General features: G+C 46.4%; 1 protein-coding gene across 2 annotated transcripts in view; it reads left to right on the forward strand.

Moving 5' to 3' along the window:
* LOC309561984 (putative endonuclease 4) overlaps positions 1–23,942 on the forward strand; it is an 89,304-nt gene that overhangs the window by 13,032 nt on the left and 52,330 nt on the right. For both annotated transcript variants that reach the window (XM_082266080.1, XM_082266081.1), the window contains exons 2-3: positions 10,718–10,846; positions 22,819–22,947. In XM_082266080.1, the coding sequence (XP_082122206.1) occupies positions 10,718–10,846; positions 22,819–22,947 (258 nt within the window). The remainder of the gene's footprint in view (positions 1–10,717; positions 10,847–22,818; positions 22,948–23,942) is intronic.

Genomic DNA, 23,942 nt, shown 5'->3' on the forward strand with positions numbered 1-23,942 from the left:
TACTTAACTTGTACAAGCTAAGTTGTTGGCTAGGTTTGTATGGGGGCGGCTAGAATTTGATATCTATGTCCACGACTGGGAGGAAGCCGTATACTGACGGAAGACCACAAGTACAGTGTGGGTCGGCGGCTCCGTTACAGGCTCAATCACCAAAGCAAAATCAGGGGTGAGAGTGGACATCCCTGACGGATGCCGTTGGCGATTAAAAAAGAGTTCGAGAGGATGCCTGAAGTCCAAACCTTCACACTTGGGGTGAAATAAGGGCCTAGTATTGCATTTGACAAGTTGCCCATGATACTGAATTTCATTAGGACTGGCCTCAGGTATTTCCAGTGGAAATTTTTGTTACATGTAATTTTTATTTACTAGTTTAGAGTTCCTGGAGAACTAGAAGCAACAGCCGGCAGGGTTTCGGACTGGATAATCTAGATCCTTAAGGTCTCCCAGCCTGGCCAGCGAGCGTGAGCAGGTTATAGTCCAGTACTAGGCCTCGCCACGACAGAGCCCCGATGGAGGGGGGACGAGCCTGCGAGTGGACCGTCTCGCTGGGTCATGATGACCTGGAACGCCCTGATTGGCAGCATCCCCCACTCCGGGTGGGAGGTAGTCTTGTTTGGACTGGCACCAACACCTGGTACTGCAGTGTGGTGAGTAATGCTGTCCCCCCCAATCCTCTGGCGGTCTCGAGGGGAACTTGGGCTCCTTCACGGGAATGGTCGGACCCTCGGGAGAGCCCTCTGTTCCTCTGGCCTCTCGGACATACCAGCCCCCCCCTCAGTTGTTTCCCCCCTTCCCCTAGTAGGTTCCTACCTTGGGGGGGGTAATATTACGGCCGCAGCGCCGTCTCTACGGGGGGGGGGTTGCTGTCCTGGTGGGGTCTTTTGTTAAGGACCTTCCGATGCCACTTGTCTGGGACCTCCCCTCGGGGTCCGGGAGACCACATGGCGTGCCGTTGGGGCCGCCATTTTGCTGTAGATTTGTGCTCATTTTCCATTGACAATGTATGGGCAGCCTTTTTCTTAGTTCCCCCATAAGAATGCATGGGGCGGCATTTTCTTGTAGTCCAGATCGCTGGACAGGCAGCAGGCATGGCACATTTGATCTAGCAATGACGCAAGCATTTGTTTCTATTTCTATTTCCTGTGTCAGATCGTTTTTACTTTCCTTTTCACAGAATGTTCCAGCAAGCCTCCTGAGCGGTCGGGTAATGTTTTTGGGGTCCCCTGTAGGTTTTCCTTACTCACTCTGCTATCAGATTGTACTGGATTGGGATTTGTGATACACTAGTGCGGCGGTGAGAACGCGATTTTGCGATCTTTTTGAAACGACACTGCATTATTTTTAAATCAGTGAAAATGGAGTCCCAGGATAATGTTTCACCTACAGACCCCCCTCAGTGCCGCTGCGAGACCCTCTGGGTCGCAGTCTGTCTGCTTTTACAGCAGTCTGGAAAGCCTGGTGTCAAAGGTAGATTTTGTGTTCAAGAGTATTGATAGCCGCAGCATCCGCTGCCCCTATCAGTGCTGTCCTCAGATTTTGAGGCAGATATGGCCGCCACACGCTGCCCTTCCGGACGGATCGGTGTCCTCGCATTCTGATGGTTAAGAGGACCTGTCCTCTTCAGCCGCGGCGTGGGATCATGTATTGTGGAATCACTCAGTTTCCGTGCGAGAAACTTTTAAAAATTGCAGGTGAATCTTACAGCGTCAGGTATGCAGGTGTCTTTTGGCTCCCGCAAAGCCCAGAAGTCAGGCAAGGTGTTTCCTTGTCCGGAGCTTTTTGACAATATTGTTAATGAACAATGGCGGCGCATTAAGCACATGCTAGTGGTGCCCAAGCTCTTTAAACGCCGTTATCCCTTTGCGGAGGCAGTTTCCACCTGATGGACCGTGCCACCAAAGGTGGATCACCCAGTTTTCAGATAGAATAAGTCCTGTGGTTTCAGTGGTGGAATGTAGGAGTGAAAGATTTCCGCGCTTATGGTTGATGGGTTTGTGATAACAAATACATATAAAAAATGTTTCTAAATCCAAATGTTAAATTGCACAGTGAGGAAGTGATCAAACAATTAAATATTAAACCCACTCAAAGTGGCTATAAATAATCATATAAAGTGCCTATATCGAAGAAAGTGATTATATAAAGTGCATTTACAGTGCTCCAAATAAATAAACCAGCTTGAAAGAATGTATATAAATCAGATAGCCTCAGGCAAAAGTCTCATAAAATTCCATAAAATGTCAGCAGCAATAAATATGTAAAAATATTATCACAATTGAGTCCATAAACCAGATGTGAATAAAATCCAGAGAGGGTGAGGAAAAAGTGGATCCCGGGTGATATGTAGAAATGGGGGTGCTCAATGAAGGAATAGGTGCTCCCCTCCTATTGATCCCGCACTCACCAGAGGGTAGTACCCCTACAGGGGTAACCAGCGTGATCTGTATCTCCTATGGATCCCTCCAATACTTAGCCAGATATCCACTTAATCCAGGGTAAACCGTTCACACTCTCTCCACCATTAGAATTAATAGGCAGTAAATCCTCAATGGTATACCGATTCAATAGTGTAAGATAACAGTATCCAGAAAATGCAAAGAAGAGAGAAACTCCAAAACGCGTTTCGTCATCAATGACGTCATCAGGAGCAGTGAGTGCGGGATCAATAGGAGGGGAGCACCTATTCCTTCATTGAGCATTGGGGGGGAGCCGACATGATTGCTTATGCTCCCAACACAAACACATGCTGCATACATGTGGCCCAACAGGAGAAATTCTTTGACACTGCATTTATGTGTTACACCATCACAAGGATTGCCATAGCTTGAAGGCACCCCTGACAAAGCCAGAAGGCACCTCGGTTGAAAGAGGCTTATCTAGGATGATAGAAAAGCTCTGACAGGCTGTTGAGGAGATTTCAACTGAAAATGTGTGAATATGTGGACAATACACATTCAGTACTGTAATATTAGGGGTTGGAAAGGTTGCAGTTAATGCTGACCCTGACCCCCTGTGAAGTCTACAGCTATAGCACAACTAAAGTGGAACTATAGTCCACAAAATTTTAATGTCCATTCCAGAGTCTACTGGATCCTTTACCGGCTGCTGCCATCTTCTTCCCAGGCTTTGTTTCAGGGTGCCAGGTTTTTAGCCTCTTTATTGGGGTGACATGAATCCTGTGCATGTACACAGGAATTATTCATCTATCACACTGGCATTATTCGAAGAACAGATGGCTGCAAGCGCAGCTCAGTGTACATTTAATAGAACATTGTAAGGTAAGGCAAGGCAAGGCAGGCAGGTAAGTTTATTCTATTGCAGAAGAAACCTCTCGTCTGCCATAAAAGGCTGCCTGCTCATATTTTTATATTTTTAAGTTCCACATTAGGAATAAGCAGTGTCAGATGCAAAAGAGTCTTCAGGACGTGTTGTCAATCTCTGTACTGCAAACAAAATTTGTTTAGCTGCTGGGGATATTCACAGCACAGTCAGAACCTCTGCCCCATCTCCGAGTGTATTTATTGCCTACAGAGCTCCTGGTGTAGCCTGGCTGCCACTATGAAATTAACATTGTATGCCTAACAGTCTTCTTAAAGCTCTAAATAAAAAAATGTCCTGTGTCAACTGCTGTCCCTGGCTAGATGCTCTGAGTGTTACACTTGTAAAATTAATACATTTTATGCCTTTAAAAAAAAAAAAAGTATTAATATAAAACAGGATGCTGCCCCTAGCTAGTCATTGTATAACATAAGGGCCAATACAAAAATGTGATCTATTTCTGGGTAGAGGTCAGAAGTGCCACCCCAGAGACCGCACAGGGATAGGTCTAAACCCTCCCTCTATATGTTCTCCGTCTGGGTTGGCATTACAAGTCACAGCTGGAGCAATGTCCAACATGCTGTCTTCAGTGTACATGCATGGTAAACACCCGCGTCTGGCCCCACCTCTCTGCATCACCAGGGTTTACCTAAGGAGTGGATCCAGCTCATTTTTTATTTTGAGTGACAATAATTACAATAAAAATTGTGAATTTTTAAATGAAATATTTTTGTTATGTACATCATTGTGGTACCCAAAAAGTTCAGTCCCATGACACTATGATGTTCTGATCTGTATATCTCAAGGGGTCATAGCCAATATGTGGGAAACGGAAAGGTTTCTATTCAAACAAGTTTACCATCCCGAAAGCAAAATGGGGCATCCACCCCATACTGCATCTAAAGGTCTTCAATGCCCTCCTCCAGACTAAAAAATTCCCTCTGTAAACTGTTGATCTGTCATTGCTTCCCTCCATCCAGGTAACCTTATCTCTCTGGATATTGATGATGTCTACTTGCATGTCCCTATCTTCCCAGCACATTATGGCTACCTGAGTTTTGCTGTGGGCATGCAACATTACCAGTTTGTTACCCATCCCTTTGGCCTGTCTGCTGCATCTTGAGTATTCTGAGGCAACAGAAGACTTGGGCTCTGTCAGCAAATATCCAACAAACCATGCAGATCCCTGCAGAGATTCAGATTGGTTCTAAATCTTCAGAAATCAGTGCTGGAACCATTATTTTGCTTGGAGTATCTAGGCCAAGGTTGGCCTTCCCCAGGACAAACTCCAGTCTTTCTACTTCTGCAGACCAGGAGCCATCCAAACCACAGTTTTTATATGAGCCCTAATAGTGTCCTCGTTCAGCGCAGTCTCATATGCCCTATTTTACCCCTTTTGTGGTGAGTCACATCGCCAGAGCTGAAATCGGGAAAATCTTTCTCCTAGCAGTTTAGAAAATGCTCAAGATGGATACCAGGCTATCTGGGCTGGGGAGGAGTCCTAGGTACCCTCTCAGTACAAGGTACTTTGGAGGTAAGTCATCCTTTTCAATATTCTGTAACTCAGGCAATTCAAGCAATTTGGTTATCCTTTCACACTGGACCTCCCATCTCTGAGGTCATCAGACCATGTAGACCACCATGGACTATGCCGAAGCAGTGGCCAGTTAAGTAGCCCTTAAAGTGGCTCTGAACTCAAATCATTTTTTTTAACTTGATGCATTCTCTGCATTAAGATAAAAAATGCCCCACTACCTGTTCTGCCCACCCCCTGTTCCTAAACACTTACCTGACTACTCTCACCAATCCATCAAAGTCCCGGCTGCTACACCCCTCTACTCACCTCCTGTATTTGCAGGAAATACCAAGGGCAACTTAGTCAGTCTTCCGCTGCTGTCGAATAGAAGCTAGAATAACACAGACTTTTTAGGCACCAATAGTATAAAATTACAAATTTTATTGTTTATACAAAGAATAAAGAGCACATAACATCACACATATACAAAACACATAGGATAAAAAACCCAATCACCAACCGACCGACATACAACCCAACCGCATGTGTCTAACCCAGGGTGGGTCTCTGATGAAGATCCCCTCAGTGGTTGGCACTACGGATAGGGAAAATGAAAAAAAATGGAGAGTGGGTTCTAGCTCGACATGTCTCGTGATGTGTTGCGTCCTCAGGAGCTCATCAGAACATTCTACATAAATAAACAAAATAATGAATATATATTATCAAATTATTGTCACAAAGTTTTGAAAAAAGAAAAATACATTTTCCTTTTACTTCATTTTCCAAAATAAATGAGGTGGATGGTCGGCAACTGGTTAAAGGCCCAGAAAAGATGGCATTCTTTGCTGGAGCAGACACAGGAAGAAAGAAGGGACATGGACTTTAAGGGCTTGGAAAAAATATAACATTTTTGGGAGAACAGTCATCTTAATAGCATGTATGTAATCAATCCAGGGTAAGTAACGGAACCGCCATGATTGCATGAAGGCAGTAATAGATCTCAGCAGGGGATAGGAGAAGAGAGTTGAATAAGAAGGGGTCAGTTTAGCGCCAAAGTAATCCAAAGAGGTGCTCCAGTGGTTTGGGAAGGTGGCCTGGAGAGGCGTCCCTATCAGGGATAGCCGAGTGATGTTAAGGGCGGTGATTTTCTGGTGGGGATTAATCTAGAGGCCCGAGATAGCTGAGAACTGAGAAAGTAGACTTTGGAGATTGGGCAGTGTTGTCAGGGGTTTAATCAATGTCAAGAAGACGTCGTCTGCGAAGAAGCTCTCCTTGTAGTGTAAGCCCACGTACTCAATGCCTGTGATAGAAGAGTCAACCCTAAGGGCTATTGCCAAGGCTTCCAAAGCTAGTATAAATCGGATCAGGGAGAGGGGGCTTCCTTGCCTGGTTCCACTGGAAATAGGAAGGAGGCAGAGAGGTGAGCAGAAGGGGAGTAGTAAAGAGCTGCGATCCAGCGGAGGATTGTGTTGCCAAAACCCCAGCGCTTCAGTACATAGCATAAATAATCCTAGGATAGGGAGTTTAAAGCTTTGTAGATGTCAAGTGAGAGGAGAAAGCCTGGATTCTTACGACGTTGTAAAAGATGTATTAGGTGGACTACCTTGCGGACATTGTCCCCTACTTGCTAGCTGGGAACAAACCCCACTTGATCCCTGTGTATCAAGGAATGCAAATATTTGCTAATACGGGAGCCCAGGATTTTCCCTAGGATTTTAATATCCTTGTTAAGTAAGGAGTTTGGTCCATAGGCTTTGGGATCTAGCGAATCCTCTGCGTATTTGGGAATTGCGCTTTAGGGGGATGCAGCGATTTTATAGCCAGGGCCACTTTGGCTCCAGTAATCTCAGCGGTGAAAGGTTTCCTTCACAGAGCTGGAAAGAGAGGGGATTTAAAGATCCTGGAAAAAATAATCTGCAAGGTCAGTGTGGAAAGCGGCAGGTTGGGGCGTAAAAGAAATCAGCAAAGGAAGTAGCGATTTTGACCAGGTCTGAAGTTGGGTTACCATCCATAGTAAGCAAACAAATCGGGTTGTGGGAATGTCCTACAGAATTCAGTTTGTTTGCAAGCATCTTGCAAGACCTATTGGCCTGGAGAAGAATTTGTGTTTGAACCATCTCAAAGCTTTCTCTGCTTGCTCAGAAGCCAAAAGGTCCAGCTCCGCAGCGAGATAGTCACATGCTTTCTTTGTTGCAGCCGAAGGGTTGGGATTTACACGCCTCATCAGCGGAAGCCAATTGCAAAGCAAGTTCCTGCTTGCCTCTGTTCCCTTCCTCATTTTTTAGCCAAAGCCAGCTGGATGAATTGACCATGAAGGGTAGCTTTGTGGGCGTCCCATAAGGACCCTGCCGAGGACACCGAGCCAGCATTCGCTGAAAAGTAAGTTTGGATACAGGTTTGGACCTCCAAGGTATGAGTCCTGGGATGTAAGGAGGGACTCATTAAGCTGCCAATGGAAAGAGGGGTGGTGCAGACCCGATATGGTAAGGGACATCACAACAGGGTCATGGGGAGGCAGGAATGGAGACTTTGTCTGATTGAATTGCACCGAAGAAGCACAAAGATGTGGCCAATCCTGCAAAAACTATCATGAGGGTGCGAATAAAAGGAGAATTCTCTCTCCCTTGGATGGAGTTCCCTCCATGCATCGATCAGACCATGAGACTGGAGCATCACACACATGTGAGCCTCTAAGGAGGAATCATAAGAAGGGGCAGTACCGGAGGTGTATTGCCTATCACCTACAGAGTCTAGGATCAAATTGAAGTTTCCCAAAAGGTGTAGCACGCCCTTACTATGTTGGGAAACCACATTAAGGAGGTTGGCAAAACAAATTTGTCTTAACCATTTGGGGGGCATAATGGGTAACCAAGGGGACCTCATGACCATTTAGGGAGCCCACCAGAAGCAAGTATCTGCTGGAAGAGTCAGCAACCTCCTTGGAGCAGGAGAATAACAGGTTGCGTCAAAGCGATCAGAACCCCTTGGTGTTTCTCGGGGGGCGGATGCCAAATAGAAGAATGAATAGTAATGGGATAGAAACCGAGGGGAGGAGGTGGAAGAAAACCTGGTCTCCTGCGGACAAAGTATATCAACCTGGCTTGTCTTGAGGTTGTGGAAAGACCTTCGACCTCTCGATAGGGGAACATGTATATTTTGTGAATAGATCTTCAGGGTTAGCGTTCGCCATAGTGGGTAGGGAGAAAGCCAATCTGGTAAGAAAGAGGTCCAGGGCGCGATAGGCATGATTAACTACCTCAATACTGGGCACTTAAACCCCCTTCCTTCCCAGACCAATTTTCATCTTTTAGCGCTGTTGCATTTTGAATGACAATTGCGCGGTCATGCAACATTGTACCTAAACCAAATTTGTGTCATTTTTTCCCCACAAATAGAGCTTTCTTTTGGTGGTATTTGATCACTGCCAGGTTTTTTCTTTTTTGGTGCACAAATAAAAAAAGACAGAAAAGTTTGAAAAAAAAAAAAAGTTTTTTTGTTTAGGTTATAAAATTTTGTGAATAGATATGTTTTTTTCCTGCACTGATGATGCCGCACTGACAGGCACTGATGAGGAGACACTGATTGGGTGGCACTGATGGGGTGGCACTGATATGCAGCACTGATGGGCACTGATAGGTAGCACTGATAGATAGCACTGATATGTAGCATTGGTGGGCACTGATAGGCAGCGCTGATGGGCACTGATCGGCGGCACTGATGGGCACTGGTGGGCACTGATAGGTGGCACTGATCGGCACTGATGGGGGGCACTGATGGGCACTGATGGGGGGCACTGATGGGCACTGATAGGCAGCACTGGTGGGCAATAATGGGCACTGGTGGGCAGCACTGGTGGATGGCAATAACGGGCACTGGTGGGCAGCACTGATATATGGCATTGGTGGGCAGCACTGATAGGAGGGCACTACTGGCAGGCTGTTTGCCATCCCTGGTGGCCATGGTGGGCATCCCTGGTGGTCATGGGTGGGCATCCCTGGTGGCTCTAGTGGCATCCCCTCCCCCCAGGGCTGCACTGGTAATCAATCATCTGATTACCAGCACAGACCCCCCCTGTGATCAGTGAGTACTTAGAAATACTCACTGATCACCCCAGCTCCAGTATCGATCCTCTTCTTCTCCTCCCTGACAGGATCTGTCAGAGAGGAGAAGAGATCGAAGCCGTTACAACGGCTGTATTTACATTGCATGACGGCTGTGATTGGACACAGCCGTCATGTGATCAGGAGGGCCAATCACAGGGCCCTCCTGACGCATCTTGTTGCGCTGTGTCCGAGGGACACAGGCACATCGAGATCGCGCCGCTGCGCGTGCCCGCGGCGCGTGCCCGCGGCGGCGCGATCTCGCTCCTTCTGAAGGACGTTCCGGAACGTCCATTCAGAAGGACGAGACTCCCACCCGGCCGTATATGTACAATGGCCCGGGTGGGAGGTGGTTAAAGAGCCAATATGGGGGAACCCCAGCCTGTGGGAGTGGACCACATCCCAATTATGGAATTTAACTGTATGTGACTAGTGCGTGGCCATCTTGGATCGTTGCTCTGAAGCGCCCCCACCCCTTTATAATATTTATTTTTTATTTTCATTCTGATAGTGTTTTTTTTTTTATTCAGGCTACATTCACACCTGAGCGTAGCGTTTTCGCGCGTTTTTTTACCGCAATTTTTACCGCGATTTTTACCGTGATTTTTGTGCAGGCGTTTTTAGATTGAATAGAGACCAATGGAAAACACCTGTAATCTGCCCAAAAAGAAGCTCATGTACTTTTTTGAGTGTTGGGCGTTTTGTATACAGCTTTAAAACGCTCAGATGTGAACAGGGGCCATTGAAATGAATAGGATTTGTCTTGTTGGGCGTTTTGAGAGCTGATCCTAGAGCAGAAAAACGCCCTCAAAACGCCCCAAAACGCCTACATGTGAACGGAGCCTAAGTCATGTGATTGCTACAGCATCAATCAGACACTGAAATGTAGTTCACAGTTCAGTAGATGATGTATATAGCATACATCATCTGTATGGTAGAGGATCCTCACCCAGATCTCTCCCTGCGGACAGGAACAAGCAGTGAAAGATCACATGACTACTGCTGTACATGCAAAAAATATGGTATTTGGAATTTTTTTTTTTTTTAAAAAGAGCTGTTGTAACATTATGCACACATTTTTAAATTGAACAATGGCTCTTAATTATTTTGTCTTTAATATCACCTTGTTGCTGTGTTGTCCACCTCCTCATTTGGACTGCTTTTGATGTCCCTATGTACCTGAATACTCATCCTTTGTCCTGTATTATGATTTTTGACTTACCGTAAAAACCTTTTTTTAGAGTACATAACAGGACATGAGTCCCTTCACTCTGTTCTTATGATCCACTCCTGAGGCATGCTGGTAGTGGGAGGAGTTTTACAGGGCTGTCCTTAGAGCCTTGTTTGGTCTTTGTCCTAAGCCTAGTACACAAGGTTCAATAGAAACCGGACAACATTCAGCCCGTGTGTGTACGGCAGCCAGTCAGACAGAAGCCAGCCGAACGGCTCATGGTCTGCCGGCCAGCTTCCAGTTCGTGCTAATGAGCACTGATGGGAGTATTCTGTCAGAACACAAAAGCTCAGCAGGGGAGATCGCTGTACTCACACCGTACAGTTAGTACAGCAGCTCCGACCTGAGCTGTCACTAGTAGTGTGTATGAGTCGAAATTCACGCTGTGTATGGTCCGCTTTAGACAAATGTTAGAATAGTGGCAGTTCCAGTTGTTATGGCCTGTTAATGTTCACCTTTGAGCACTGATAAAGACTTTGATGCCCTTTGTCCAACACGTTTTGTATTTAAACTTATTTCCATTTTGTTTACTTATACTCCTTATGTCGCCAGACAATCCTGATGTAGATGTGCCCAAATCAGGGTCTCCCAGAAAGCAAAGGAGAAAAAGAGGAGAAACTGCAGAGAAAACTGAAGATCAGAATGATGAAGACGTGTCCATGAATAAGGAACCCGATGAAGGTGGGTCTGAGGCCTTTTTTGGGTGCTCACTAATTTTTGCCACACTTATGCCATATTTATCAGATTGTTTGCAGAAATAATTGTTTAAGTATTTGCATCCAATATAGAAGTTCTCTATATTTGTATTTCTACTTCAACTACATTTGACCAATTTTTTTTGTTCATTCGACAAATTTAGTTTTTTTGCATCAAAGTATGAAAACATGCTAGGTGGTTTAGGAGTGGCCAGCAGTTTTCAAATGCACATGGTGATGTATGCAGCTTTGCAGCAGCTGTTTAATTCTGTTGATTTTTTCTTACTTTTTTAAATACCAGACATTTATCAGTATTTGCATTCAGTGGCGTTTTCCATGTGCTGGTAGCTGCTGTCTTAGTTGAAATCTTCTGGCCTCTTCCCCCCTTCATAACCCCACAGCATCAAAAGTTTATTGCCTATGCAAATGGAATTGTGACATTATTCTGTTTTTCATACTGGTACCTTACCTTTCTTTATTTCCTGCACTGTACCTTGTATCTGTCAATTTTAACATCTCAAAAACTCAGATTGGACTAACAAAAAGCCCTCACGCACATCTGTAGCTGTAGTCATTATAGAGAAATTTATCTTCCATAGGTACGAAAATCATAGCCTTTTGATGAAATACAGAGCTGGTATTGTATGCTAGACTATAATCTCTGTTGTGATCTTTGAGGATTAATTACTTTACAGTACCTGCAGTTGCAGAGTGCGCAAGGAGGGATTGTTTACTGCTTGTTATATATATTGTAGCGGGGGGAGTGGCCGAGCAGGGCATGCGAGAGGACATGCTTTACAGAGCTCCCGCACATTACTCTTTCATTGATCCTTCCTCTGGTTACCGATCCGCCAGGGACTGCTGCAGCCAGCTTCCTTACCCTCCAGGGACCCGCAAGATACCTTTCCCGCATCGCTACGAGCCATGATGACCCAGAAAGTTAGGGAGGATGGTGCGGCCTCGGAGGCCCAACATGGCGCCACGGCGGGCGTGCAGAAGGGAACGCCGCACGGCGTGCGCGCAGACAAGGGGAAAGAGAAGAGCGGCAAGGCCGGCAAGTCAGCCCTCAAGGATGGCCCTAAGGACATATTGTACTATGCCCAGAAGCTCACATATGCCCAAGTGAGCAGTGTTCATGATGGTGGGGAGGAGGGGAGTGGTACATTGCTGTCTATAGACACAGGCATGGACACTGACTCTGCTCTCTGTGCCTCTCCTGACAATGTGAATACAGATGCTGTGGAGGAAATGATGGAGGGGGACCCTCAGCCCACTCTGAGCCAGATTCTCGCTGCGGTTCAGCAATGCACGGCTTCAGTTAATACTGTGAAAGAGAGGCTGGGGGGGCTCACTGAGGAGGTCTCCCTGCTGCGGCTTGATCTTCAAGAAATGTGGGAGCGCACCACAGCTGTGGAAGGGAGCATTAGCGAGGTGGAAGATAGACTGCCCTCTCTTATTAATGACACCCGAGCTGCATCCACTCTGGCCAGGGCTATTCAGGATAAAATGATGACATCGAGAACCGCCTCAGGTGCAACAATCTTAGAATTGTGGGGCTCCCTGAGAAAGTGGAGGTCAGGGACCCCACGGAGTTCATTGAGTTCTGGCTCCAGCACGTTTTTGGCAGGGAAGCGTTTTCCCCCCTATTTGCTGGGGAGCGGGCCCACCGCACCCCTACACGGCCACCCTGGCAATGCGCTCCTGCCAATCCTGGCTCGTTTGCTACACTACCGTGACCTTGAGAAGGCCCTCCGGCTGGCCAGGGAGAAGGCTGTAATTAAGTATAATGGGGTTCGGGTGTCTATCTATCCGGACTTCTCAGCGGAGGTACAGAAGAAAAGGACCAAGTTCCAGGAGGTCAAGCAATGCTTACAAAAGGTCCAACTGCCCTATGCTATGCTCTACCCTGCCCGCCTGCGGGTTACTGCATGGGTTCAAACCCATTTCTTCAACACGGCTGGTGAGGCTGCGGACTGGCTGGATGTCAACGAGCCATCCCTGCGGCAGCGTGAGGCGGCAGTCCCTTGAAGATCCTTGCTGCTGCTGGCTACACGGTAGCTGTACGTCTGGTTTCATGTCCATGTACCCTTGATGGGTTGCCTTCAATTGCTTTTTCTGAGACACTTACCGTTTGATTTTTGTGGCTGGATGACTCCAACTTGAATGTGATGTTCCTATTCAAGTTTGCTTTGCAGCACCTAGAGCTGCTCTAAGGTGCTCACCCACTAGGTGGATGCGTCGTGGACAACCTTTTTTCCCGGTTGGCACTGTTTTGTTTTTCTTTTGAGGTACTACTGCCTTGCCCCAGATGTCTGGGATCCGGGCTATTTTGTTTTCATTCTATTTTATACACAGGCTTCGTCTCTTCTATCGCAGACTTGCCATTCCCGAGGAGGACAGATTCCTGCTGTGAGTGTGCCATGACATCCTGCTCCCTTACTCTTCTACGCGGAGACATTCCTTCCACGTTACCCTGTATACGATTGTGAAAAATATGGACCATGTCTAATGTACCTTTTGGTTTCGTGGAATGTTTGGGGGTTGGGTGATCCCTTGAAACGGGCCATGGTGAACTCTGTCCTGCGCAAATACCACCCAGCTATTATTGGTCTCCAGGAGACTCCTTTTACTGCTGACACTGGGCTGCGCTTGGGCACGACAGATTTACCATTCTACACATACAAACCCCCCCTAGAAAAGGAGGTATCTTGATCCATAGATCTGTGGACTAACTGTTGAAGCTGTGTGATCCGGAGGGCAGGTTTATATTTCTGCACTGTACCTTATACTCACGTACCTGTGTACTAGCAATAGTGTATATCCCACCTCCCTTTTCGCTGCATGTGTTGAGGGAGCTGGTGAAGTTTATTTTGGACAAGCCTCATGCATTGTTGTTTGTTATGGGGGACTTCAGTGGGGTGTTAGACCCCTCCAGGGACAGACACCCGCCTCCTAATGTAGGGCCGGGCGCCAGAGGCACCCCTTTGGCCCATTTTCTGGGAGAAATGTCTTGGGTGGATGTGTGGAGGGTGCGATACCCTGTTGCTGTCCAATTTTCTTGCTACTCTAAGACACACGGGTCTCTGTCTCGCATAGACCTGTGTGTCAGAACACCCCAGTCTTTGTACACCGTGTTCAAAATACAGTATGCCCCACGGGGGGTCTCTGACCACTCACCTCTGGTCTGTTGGATTGAGTTGAGACCTGAGCCATCCCTGCCTAAAGCCCCCTGGCGTCTTAATGCGTACTGGCTGAAGCTTTTCCCACGTGACAGTAATATAACTAGAGCCATGTCTCACTTCTTTTTGGACAATGACCTGTACCTGGATGTTTTGACCAAATGGGATGCGTGTAAGTGTTATCTTCGGGGAATGTTTATTGCTGCAATCAATAAGGTTAAGACCTCTACTAGGGAGTGGGGGGACCATCTGACCCGACATGTGAGGGACCGTGAGGAGGAGTATATAGGTCAACCCACGGATGCCTCTAGGGCTGCGTGGCTATTGGCACAGGAGGCACTAACCAGCTTTATTTCATCCAGGGCGGAAAGGAAGTGATTTTTTTTCTAAAGTCACCTTTTATGAGGAGGGGGAGCATACTGGCCGTCTCCTGGCGAAACTTGTGAATGTGCGCCCCGTGGCGCCGGTTATAGGGGCTGTACGTTTGACTTTGGAGCCGATTATGGCGAAATTAGTACGCTTTTACACCGAGCTTTATTCCTCAAAGGTAATCTATTGTGCCTCGGAGATGGCTGATTACTTACTGGGGGTGGATCTCCCTGCTTTGTTGGCATAGGATGAAATTGGATGCTCCCATTACGGTGGAGGAGCTACAGGAGGCAGCCAGCTCTTTTCCTACCTTCAAGGCCCCAGGGGATGACGGCTTGCCCATGGAGGTGTTCCAGACCTTTTCTGAAACTCTTATGCCACGGTTGTTACGGGTCTTTAATGAGGCTCTTCGATGTGGTCGGTTGCCTTCATCTATGTCCGAGGCCAGGATTATTTTACTTTTGAAGCTAGATAAACCCCCCCCCCCCCCGACCCTATTTCCTATAGACCAATTTCTCTATTGCAATTCGACATTAAAATACTGGCTAAGGTCCTTGCTCGCCGGTTGAATGCGGTGGTTGCTACTATAGTGCACGATGACCAGGCGGGGTTCATGCCCAACAAATCCATGGCTGTTAACCTTAGGAGATTGTATATTAATATGCAGACCACGGCTGATAATGTGGGCTCCCGGGCGCTTTTGTCCCTTGATGCTTACAAAGCTTTTGATTGTGTTGAATGAGATTACCTCTGGGCGGTGCTAGAGAAATTTGGCTTTGGTCCCACGTTTATAGCTTGGGTTCGCCTCCTTTATCAGGCTTCGCAGGCGGTTATTCGGGAGGGGGGCAGGCAATCTTCGCCATTTCATTTGGAGAGGGGGAACAGGCAGGGCTGCCCTTTGTCTCCTTTGCTGTTTGTCCTGGCCATAGAGCCCCTGGCAGCACAAATTAGGGCCAGTGCCCCTGTGGTGGGCTTTCGGTAGGGGGCCTTGCATGAGAAAATATTATTGTATGCGGATGATAGGCTGCTGCTCTTGGGAGACACGGGACCCTCTTTACGAGCAGTGATGCGTATCATTACTGCCTTTGGTGGCTTTTCTGGTCTTACCATCAACTGGTCTAAGTTGGCCTTGCTGCCGCTGGAACAGGGGCTGGATCCCCAGTTGGTTACCCTTTGCCCTGTGCCGGTGGTGCAGAAATTTAAGTTCCAGGGTATAGTTATCTCGGCCACCATTACTGACTACTGTCGCTTGAATATCTTCCCTCTTCTGACCCGGTTTAGGGACAAGGTGGGTATATGGTCCAAACTATGGCTCTCGGTGGCCGGACGGGCAAATTTGGTAAAAAAGATTTTGATGCCCCAACTATTGTATTTTCTCCACAATACCCCTGTAGTTATGAGTATATAAAGTGCTTATGTGTGATTTTCACCTAATAATCAATTTATCTATGTAAATTAAGATCTATAATCCTTTTTGTATATATTTCATTCCCAAATTCATAAATGCATCCTTGATTCATATAAATATAAATATAAAGTGCTTGTGTGAATATCTTATTCCAATAATATTGCTGAAAGTGAATAGGTGCTTCTTATAAGTGCTTCTTGTAAAAAAGTGCTCTGTGTTTCCGGTGCCAATATAAATCAATATAACTCTAAATCTAAACTTCAACGGTAAAAACGAATATATCACATGTGCAAATTAGCAAATACGCATATCAATGAGTGTCCGATCCAAATAGTGCACCAACCAGTTCTCAATATTAACTGGCTGCACCAGATAGCTTGATATACAGAAAAAATATTAAATAACGGTGATTGGGTCGTGCAATTTCTTTTCCTCCACCTTGTGCCGTGATTCCACTTCTAGGTGTGCTATATTCTCAATTTAAAACAGAGGATAATACCAGTGGCGGCCGGCTCGTTAGGGGCGCCGCACCCCCATCCATGCGTCCGGCCCCCTAATCTGCATGCAGGGGCGCCGGACACATGGAGTTCAATGGGGATTTTTTTTTTTCCGTCACTTTATTAGAGCCCGAGGCCAATCAGGAAGCGCGTATCGGACGCGCTTCCTGATTGGCCGCAAGGCAAAACTCCATACCATTGGCCGAGGAGGAGACGGGACCGGAAGTACTGGAGGAGACACGCCGGGACCGAGCAGAAGAAGCTGTTCGGGGGACTGAGGAGGAGCCGATCGCCGCCGCTGCTGCTCCAGGTAAGTAAGGGGGCACGTATGCTGATCTCTGCATTGGGGGCATATATACTGGTCACTGCATTGGGGGCATGTATACTGGTCACTGCATTGGGGGCATGTATACTGGTCACTGCATTGGAGGCACGCACGCTGATCTCTGCATTGGGGACATGTATACTGGTCACTGCATTGGAGGCACGCACACTGATCTCTGCATTGGGGACATGAATGCTGGTCACTGCATTGGAGGCACGCACGCTGATCTCTGCATTGGGGACATGTATACTGGTCACTGCATTGGAAGCACGCACGCTGATCTCTGCATTGGGGACATATATGCTGGTCACTGCTTTGGAGGCACGCACGCTGATCTCTGCATTGGGGACATGTATACTGGTCACTGCATTGGGGGCATGTATACTGGTCACTGCATTGGGGGCATGTATACTGGTCACTGCATTGGAGGCACGCACGCTGATCTCTGCATTGGGGACATGTATACTGGTCACTGCATTGGGGGCATGTATACTGGTCACTACATTGGGGGCATGCACGCTGGTCACTGCATTGGGGGCATGTATGCTGGTCACTGCATTGGGGGCATGTATGCTGGTCACTACATTGGGGGCATGTATGCTGGTCACTGCATTGAAGGGGGCACGCACGCCGGTCACTGCATTGGGGGCATGTACGCCGGTCACTGCATTGGGGGCATGTACGCCGGTCACTGCATTGGGGGCATGTACGCCGGTCACTGCATTGGGGGCATGTACGCTGGTCACTGCATTGGGGGCATGTACGCTGGTCACTGCATTGGGGGCATGTACGCTGATCTCTGCATTGAAGGGGGCATGTATGCTGGTCTCTGCATTGAAGGGGGGATGTACGCTGGTCACTGCATTGAAAGGGGCATGTACGCTGGTCACTGCATTGAAGGGGGCATGTACACTGGTCACTGTATTGAAAGGGGGCATGCTGGTCACTGTGCATTGAAAGGGGGCACGCTGGTCACTGTGCATTAATAGGGGGCACGCTGGTCACTGTGCATTGAAAGGGGGCACGCTGGTCTCTCTGCATTGAAAGGGGGCACGCTGGTCTCTCTGCATTGAAAGGGGGCACGCTGGTCTCTCTGCATTGAAAGGGGGCACACTATACCTTAATTGCTGAAGGCCCCTTTCACACTTTTGCGACCTTAGTCACGCAATTTTTTACAGCGTTTTTTGCCGCAAAGCAATGCCTATTACATTTTTCTGTTTGCGCCCCCCCAAAAATTTTGAGCACCAGCCGCCACTGAATAATACGCCTGTAATATGTAGCCTGGGTGGATGGTGGTTCCTCTTCCTCCTTTATTCCAGTGTGGTGTCTGGTGGCTAGATTCCTACGCTAGATTCCTGTGGTGTCGGGTTCCTACGCGTTACGTCACGGAGTCACGAGACTCCGTGACGTAGCGTGTAGGAAAACCGGACTCCTAACGGAGTCACGTCACTCCGTGACGTAACGCGTAGGAAAACCGTAACCCGGAAGTGACGTGCGGTACGGGACAGAGCTCCCACTGCGTTTTTCTTACACTGGAAAAGGCTATTTTAAATGTAAGTCTGCTATGTTATATTTAATAAAATATTGGAATACTGCACAATGATGACCCCATCACTTTAATGAGCCCTAAGAAGGTGACATACACCCAAAGAGATCGTACACAGGTGAAGGCACTAAAAGGTCCCCACAGACAGCACAAGATCGGGAAGGAACAAAGGAATCCCTTGGAGAAGATTGTAGCCACCAGACCCCACGCTGGAATAAAGGAGGAAGAGGAACCACCATCCACCCAGGCTAAATAATACAGGCATATTATCCTCTGTTTTGAGGTGAGAATATAGCACACCTAGAAGTGGAATCACGGCACAAGGTGGAGGAAAAGAAATTGCACGACCCAATCACTTTTTAATATTTTTTCTGTATATCAAGCTATCTGGTGCAGCCAGTTAATATGGAGAACTGGTTGGTGCACTATTTGGATCGGACACTCATTGATATGTGTATTTGCTAATTTGCACATATGTGATATATTAGTTTTTACCGTTGAAGTTTAGATTTAGAGTTATATTGATTTATATTGGCACCGGAAGCTCAGAGCACTTTTTTACAAGAAGCACCTATTCCCTTTCAGCAATATTATTGGAATAAGATATTCACACAAGCACTTTATATTTATATTTTTATGAATCAAGGATGCATTAATGAAATATATACAAAAGGATTATAGTAAACCCCCGCTCCATCGCCGTTCAGTTTTTGCGGTCCCGGTATATTGCGTTTTTTTTGTAATGTTATTTTACTATATAAATCATTAAGAATGAAATATTTTTGTGTTTTCCATAGCTCTTGCTATGTCTCTCAGTATCCTTTATGTGTTTAAATGAGTTTCTATTGTTTTAAAAGTGTGTTTAAAGACCTTAAAATGCTTTTACACGTACAGTGACAGTAAAAAAAAAACATGCCTACAATGCATTTTAATAGGGTTTTTCTATTTCGCGGATTTTCACTTTTCGCGGCTGGGTCCGGAACGTAACCCACGCAATGGAGGGGGGTTTACTGTATAGATATTAATTTACATAGATAATTGATTATCAGGTGAAAATCACACATAAGCACTTTATATACTCAAAACACCCCGAAGCGCATCACAACCCCCCCTAAAATCGTTATCTGTAACTGTTTCATAGTACCAGTCTCTGTGATGCAGCGTTAGGGTGGTTGGGAGATAATCCACGATAGCGCAGGAACCACACATCCTATATATACCCCTGTAGTTATTCCGCTGAAGATATTTCGGTTGGTGAGCTCCATCTTCTGCTCTCTGCTGTGGAGGTCGGGTGTGGCCAGGATTAAGTTAGAGCAACTACAGAGGTCCAAGGATGGAAGGGGGCTTGCCTTTCCTAACCCCTGGATTTACTATTTGGCGGCGCAGCTGCAGCACTTATTGGGGGCCCTTAGAATGCGGGACCGGGGGAAGAGGGACTCTACCTTGGGGGTCATGTTTCATGCGGTGGCTGCGGACAGTCTCCCTGAGGCCCTGGAATCGCAATTGTTTTTGAAATCTAAAAAACTATTCCCCACTTATAGATTGCCATGTGCGGCTCAGTGGCGGGCGCGGGGTGTTACCCATCTTCGCCATTTGTTTGAGTGTGGCCGGTTGCTGACGTTTGAGCAGTTGCAGGCCAGGTATGACCTACCCCAGGGCATGGTATTCCCTTACCTTCAGCTGAGGCATGCAGTTAGTGCCCAATCTTCTCTGCTGTGCCCGGAGATGTCCCGGACACCGGTTTTCTCCTTGATAAGAAATTATGATTAGGGTTCATCTCTGGGTGCTATGCAATGCTGTTGGGAGACTATTTGGACAAGTTCCCTAGTCCGGCTGAAGTGAAAGTGAGGTGGATGTAGGGGACATCATTGACGACCAGTGGGACGAGGCGCTAGAGTAGGTGTGACATTGTTCCTTAAACGTTGCACAGCGGCTCTCGCAATTATACATACTCCTCAGGGTGCATCGCACTCATCTCCGACTGCATAGGATGGGCCTGAGGGCAGACTCATTGTGTACCCGGTGTAATAGGGATTGCGGGGATCTCATTCACTTCTTGTGGCGTTGCCCTAAACTTCACAGGTACTGGACGGCAGTGGTTCGGATCATTAATGTTGCATACCTCCTGTCTGTACCGGTGGACCCTAAGCCGTGCCTTCTTGGTATGGTGGAAGAGTATACGTCAGACGTCAATGTTAGATTGGCGGTGTGCAGGGCCCTGTTTCAAGCCCGAAAACTTATTTTGCAACACTGGACCTCTCTGTCCCCTTCCTCGCTGGAGATGTGGGTACGTGCCATGGGTGCTACCCTAAGATGTGAACGTATGATCTACCAACATTGATGTGTACTGCTTAGATATGACAGAATTTGGGGCGGTTGGCTGGCGCAACCGGGTATGGCTCCTGCTGATTTGATTCTTGATCATCTGCTACAGTAATGTAATGTTTTTGCTGTTGATGGGATGGTATCATGGGGGGGGGGGGGGGGCAGAGTATAACATCTCGGTGATATGCTTAATTGGCCGACTGTTTTTTGGTGGGAGTCTGTTCTTCTGGGTGTGTACTATTCATGATATGTGGATGTATATTCCTCTGTGTAAATGCGTGTGTTTTGTGAAGCCTGTTAATTCTTGATTTCTTCAATAAACTTTGTTTCTGATTAAAAAAAATATATATATTGTAGCACTGCCCCCCTTGAGGACTGCTGAATTTCACACTTACGGGTCCCCCTGGGTTACCAGTAGCAACTTTGACATTCACAGTTTATCACTTTACTTCTTGGTTCAGTTAATAATCCGTCCAGGGGTATGTAGTTGTTTTGTATTTTATTTTATAAATTAGGGATGGGAGAAGGGAATAATGGGATACTCCAGATTAACTATTCATAAAATGGAGGACTTCTAACTCTCGGTACAGCCAGGCTGTTAATCCACCTTGCCACTTAGGTGGGTTTAGGGTTCAGTCTTTTTCCAGATGACTTGATGAACTAATCTTCAGGACACTCTCCTAGTATCCTCTTTCTTGACTGCTGACACCCGTCCGCTGACTATCCTACTCTTGGAGTGGCCCCCCTCAGGTCAGGCCCCTTGACACAATCCCCTGTACACACGATACTGTTTTTCCAGGGTCTCCAGTATCTCCCCCTCAGTCAGCCACCCTGGACCTCTGGGCTCAGCTCTGTTGCTCTGGCCCTCAGAGGAGGAGGCCCGCGCCACTGCTTCAGAGGAGGAGGCAGCCGCCACCCACCCTCCGGGACTCTGCTCACCAGCCAAAGACCCTGCAGCACATGTGCTCTTGGCTTTTATACAGTATCCCGCAATGCACCGAGGCAGCCTGCCAATCACCAGGACTGTATCAAAACCTATGTATCCATTGGTCAGGTTTTCTCCCACTGTCCAACATGCCTCCCTATTGGACCAGCGTAAAATACTCTCTAGACACAATGAATCGCATACTGAACACACTGAGCAGACCTCACTAACAGATCCTGCTCTCTGGTAGGTAGAAAGCAATATAGATTTGCCTGCTGCTCCTCTGATAGGCAGACAGAGCAAAAAAACTATACTCTCTCACTAGCACCTACCTAGGAGGGTGCTAAAATATGTAAAAACTTTTTAGGCTGCCTTCACACCTACATACGGCGGTAACACGTGCGTTAGTTACCATTACGCACCATGAGCACATTAGTGTGTTGTGGTGCCATTAATTTTTAATAGTACCCAAACACACTGAACAAATGCACCTTTAACACACCTGCAATACAGTGTTGGTTATGCATTTTAATGTGACACAGTTAAAAAATAGGACAGGTGTGTTTTGTGATCTGTTGTGGTGCGTTGAAAGCCAAATTGAATAAAGGCATACCCCACTTTTAGGTACACAATGGGACCAGAGCATGTATGTAAAACGAAAATGTACTTAAAGTAAAGCAATACCTCTTTTCTCTTCTCAATGCATGTAAATACACTAGCTCTATGGAAAATCTTGGTCAGGTTGACATGGCAGTGCTCCCGGTTTTTAAACATTGGCATCCAAGGGAAATCTTACTCTTACTGACATTGCACTGCTCCTGAACCATAAGTGACAGGGGTACCAAACTTGGGGAGCATGTGAAGGGAACCCAGGTCTATGACCAAGATTTCCCATAGGCGCTAATGTTAAAAACCGAGAATAGTGCCATGTCAAGCTGGCCAAGATTTTCCATAGATGCCAAGATTAAAAAGCGGGAGCAGCGCCATGTCAAGCTGACCAAGATTTCCCATAGACGCCAATGTGTCTGTACTTGTGAGTGTACGTAAAGTGAGGGTACGTAAAGCAGGGTATGCCGGTAAATGAGCTTCCTTATTACAATATCTGACATAACACTATATTAATGCACTGCACCAAAGTGGAAAGGTGTGAATGGGGCCTAAATGTGCATAGTCTGGCAACAGTTGTACTTTGAGATGCAGTTTCCTTCCTGATGGCAGGTATTTGCTGTAGGAGATAAAGAAGTACAGACAGACACTGAAGGCTGAAGACAGACAGGTGGTCACTGAGTTGTTTGACTAATAGAGACTGTGATGCATCTTGTCCTTTACTTTTTGTATGCAAACATTTCCATCCCAAATACTTGCAATGTTCTTTTGTTGCCAGGTAATTCCAATGTAGATGTACGACAATCAGGGCGTTTCAAGAATCACAGGAGAAAGAAAGGAGAAACTGCAGAGAAAACTGAAGGCCAGAATGCTGAAGAAGTGTCTTTGAATAAGGAACCTAATAAAAGTGAGCCTGAAGCCTTTTCTGGATGCTTACTGATTTTGGCTAAACACGTATTGATCTGATTAAAGAAACAAGCCTTTCAATATGTGTACCAAATATAGCAATTCTCAGTCGTTTTTAGTTGCTATTTCAACTGATTTTGACTGATTTTGTGAAATAGAATTTGAAGATGAAACGTTATGGATGATTTTAAAATTGCCATTAATTTACCCACAGAGTGATTCTGAATGATCACTTTTGGGTTTTGTTTAATGCCCGAGAACCAGCATTTTCTAATGAGTGGTCCACAGAGACAGCCTCCTTATTTCTGTTACAGGATTCCTTTTAAAAACTACATTTGAATGTAATGAAAGCCCATAAGTGAAATGTGTGGAGGATTGGTAGTTTTAACTAGATTACAGTTGTCAAATTCCATTGGACACACCATTACTGAAGTAAAACATAGGAAGAAGCTTTACCAAAAAGAAGTGACATCTGTTGTGAACACATCTGCCCTTCAATGCTGGTCACACTGACCAAATGCAGGAGTATCGGCCACATTGTCTGCAAAGAAGGGGGGATCAGAGTTCAGGTAGAGCCACTAAGCATGTAAAATGAGCATAGAACTCAATCTGCTGACTGCAAGTATACAAAAAATATACAGTTAATGCAATATGTCTTATTACCTGACTGGAAACTGAAGTATACAGTATATAAACCTTAACAATGAACTTCTATGCGTTTACTTTTGGTCTGTTAAGTATTTTAAGAAGCTTTTTGTTAAACCTGTATGATGTGCAAAAAGAAGTACTAGTTGATTCTGCCAAAAATCTTGTGACCTGTTAATTTTCTGTGCTCCATGCTTGTGCTACATTCTTATTAGTTAATATTGTTCCTATCTACAGGTATCTTTGTAAACTACAAAACACCTCCCCCTATGCTATGGATAAGTGAAGGGGAGGTTTTCCATACCATGGTTTAGCCTCCTTTCTTATTATTTTTCCCATTTGCATTTGATA

This window comes from Pelophylax lessonae (genome assembly GCF_965119305.1).
Source record: "Pelophylax lessonae genome assembly, chromosome: 8".
In the NCBI taxonomy this organism is placed as follows: Eukaryota; Metazoa; Chordata; class Amphibia; order Anura; family Ranidae; genus Pelophylax; species Pelophylax lessonae.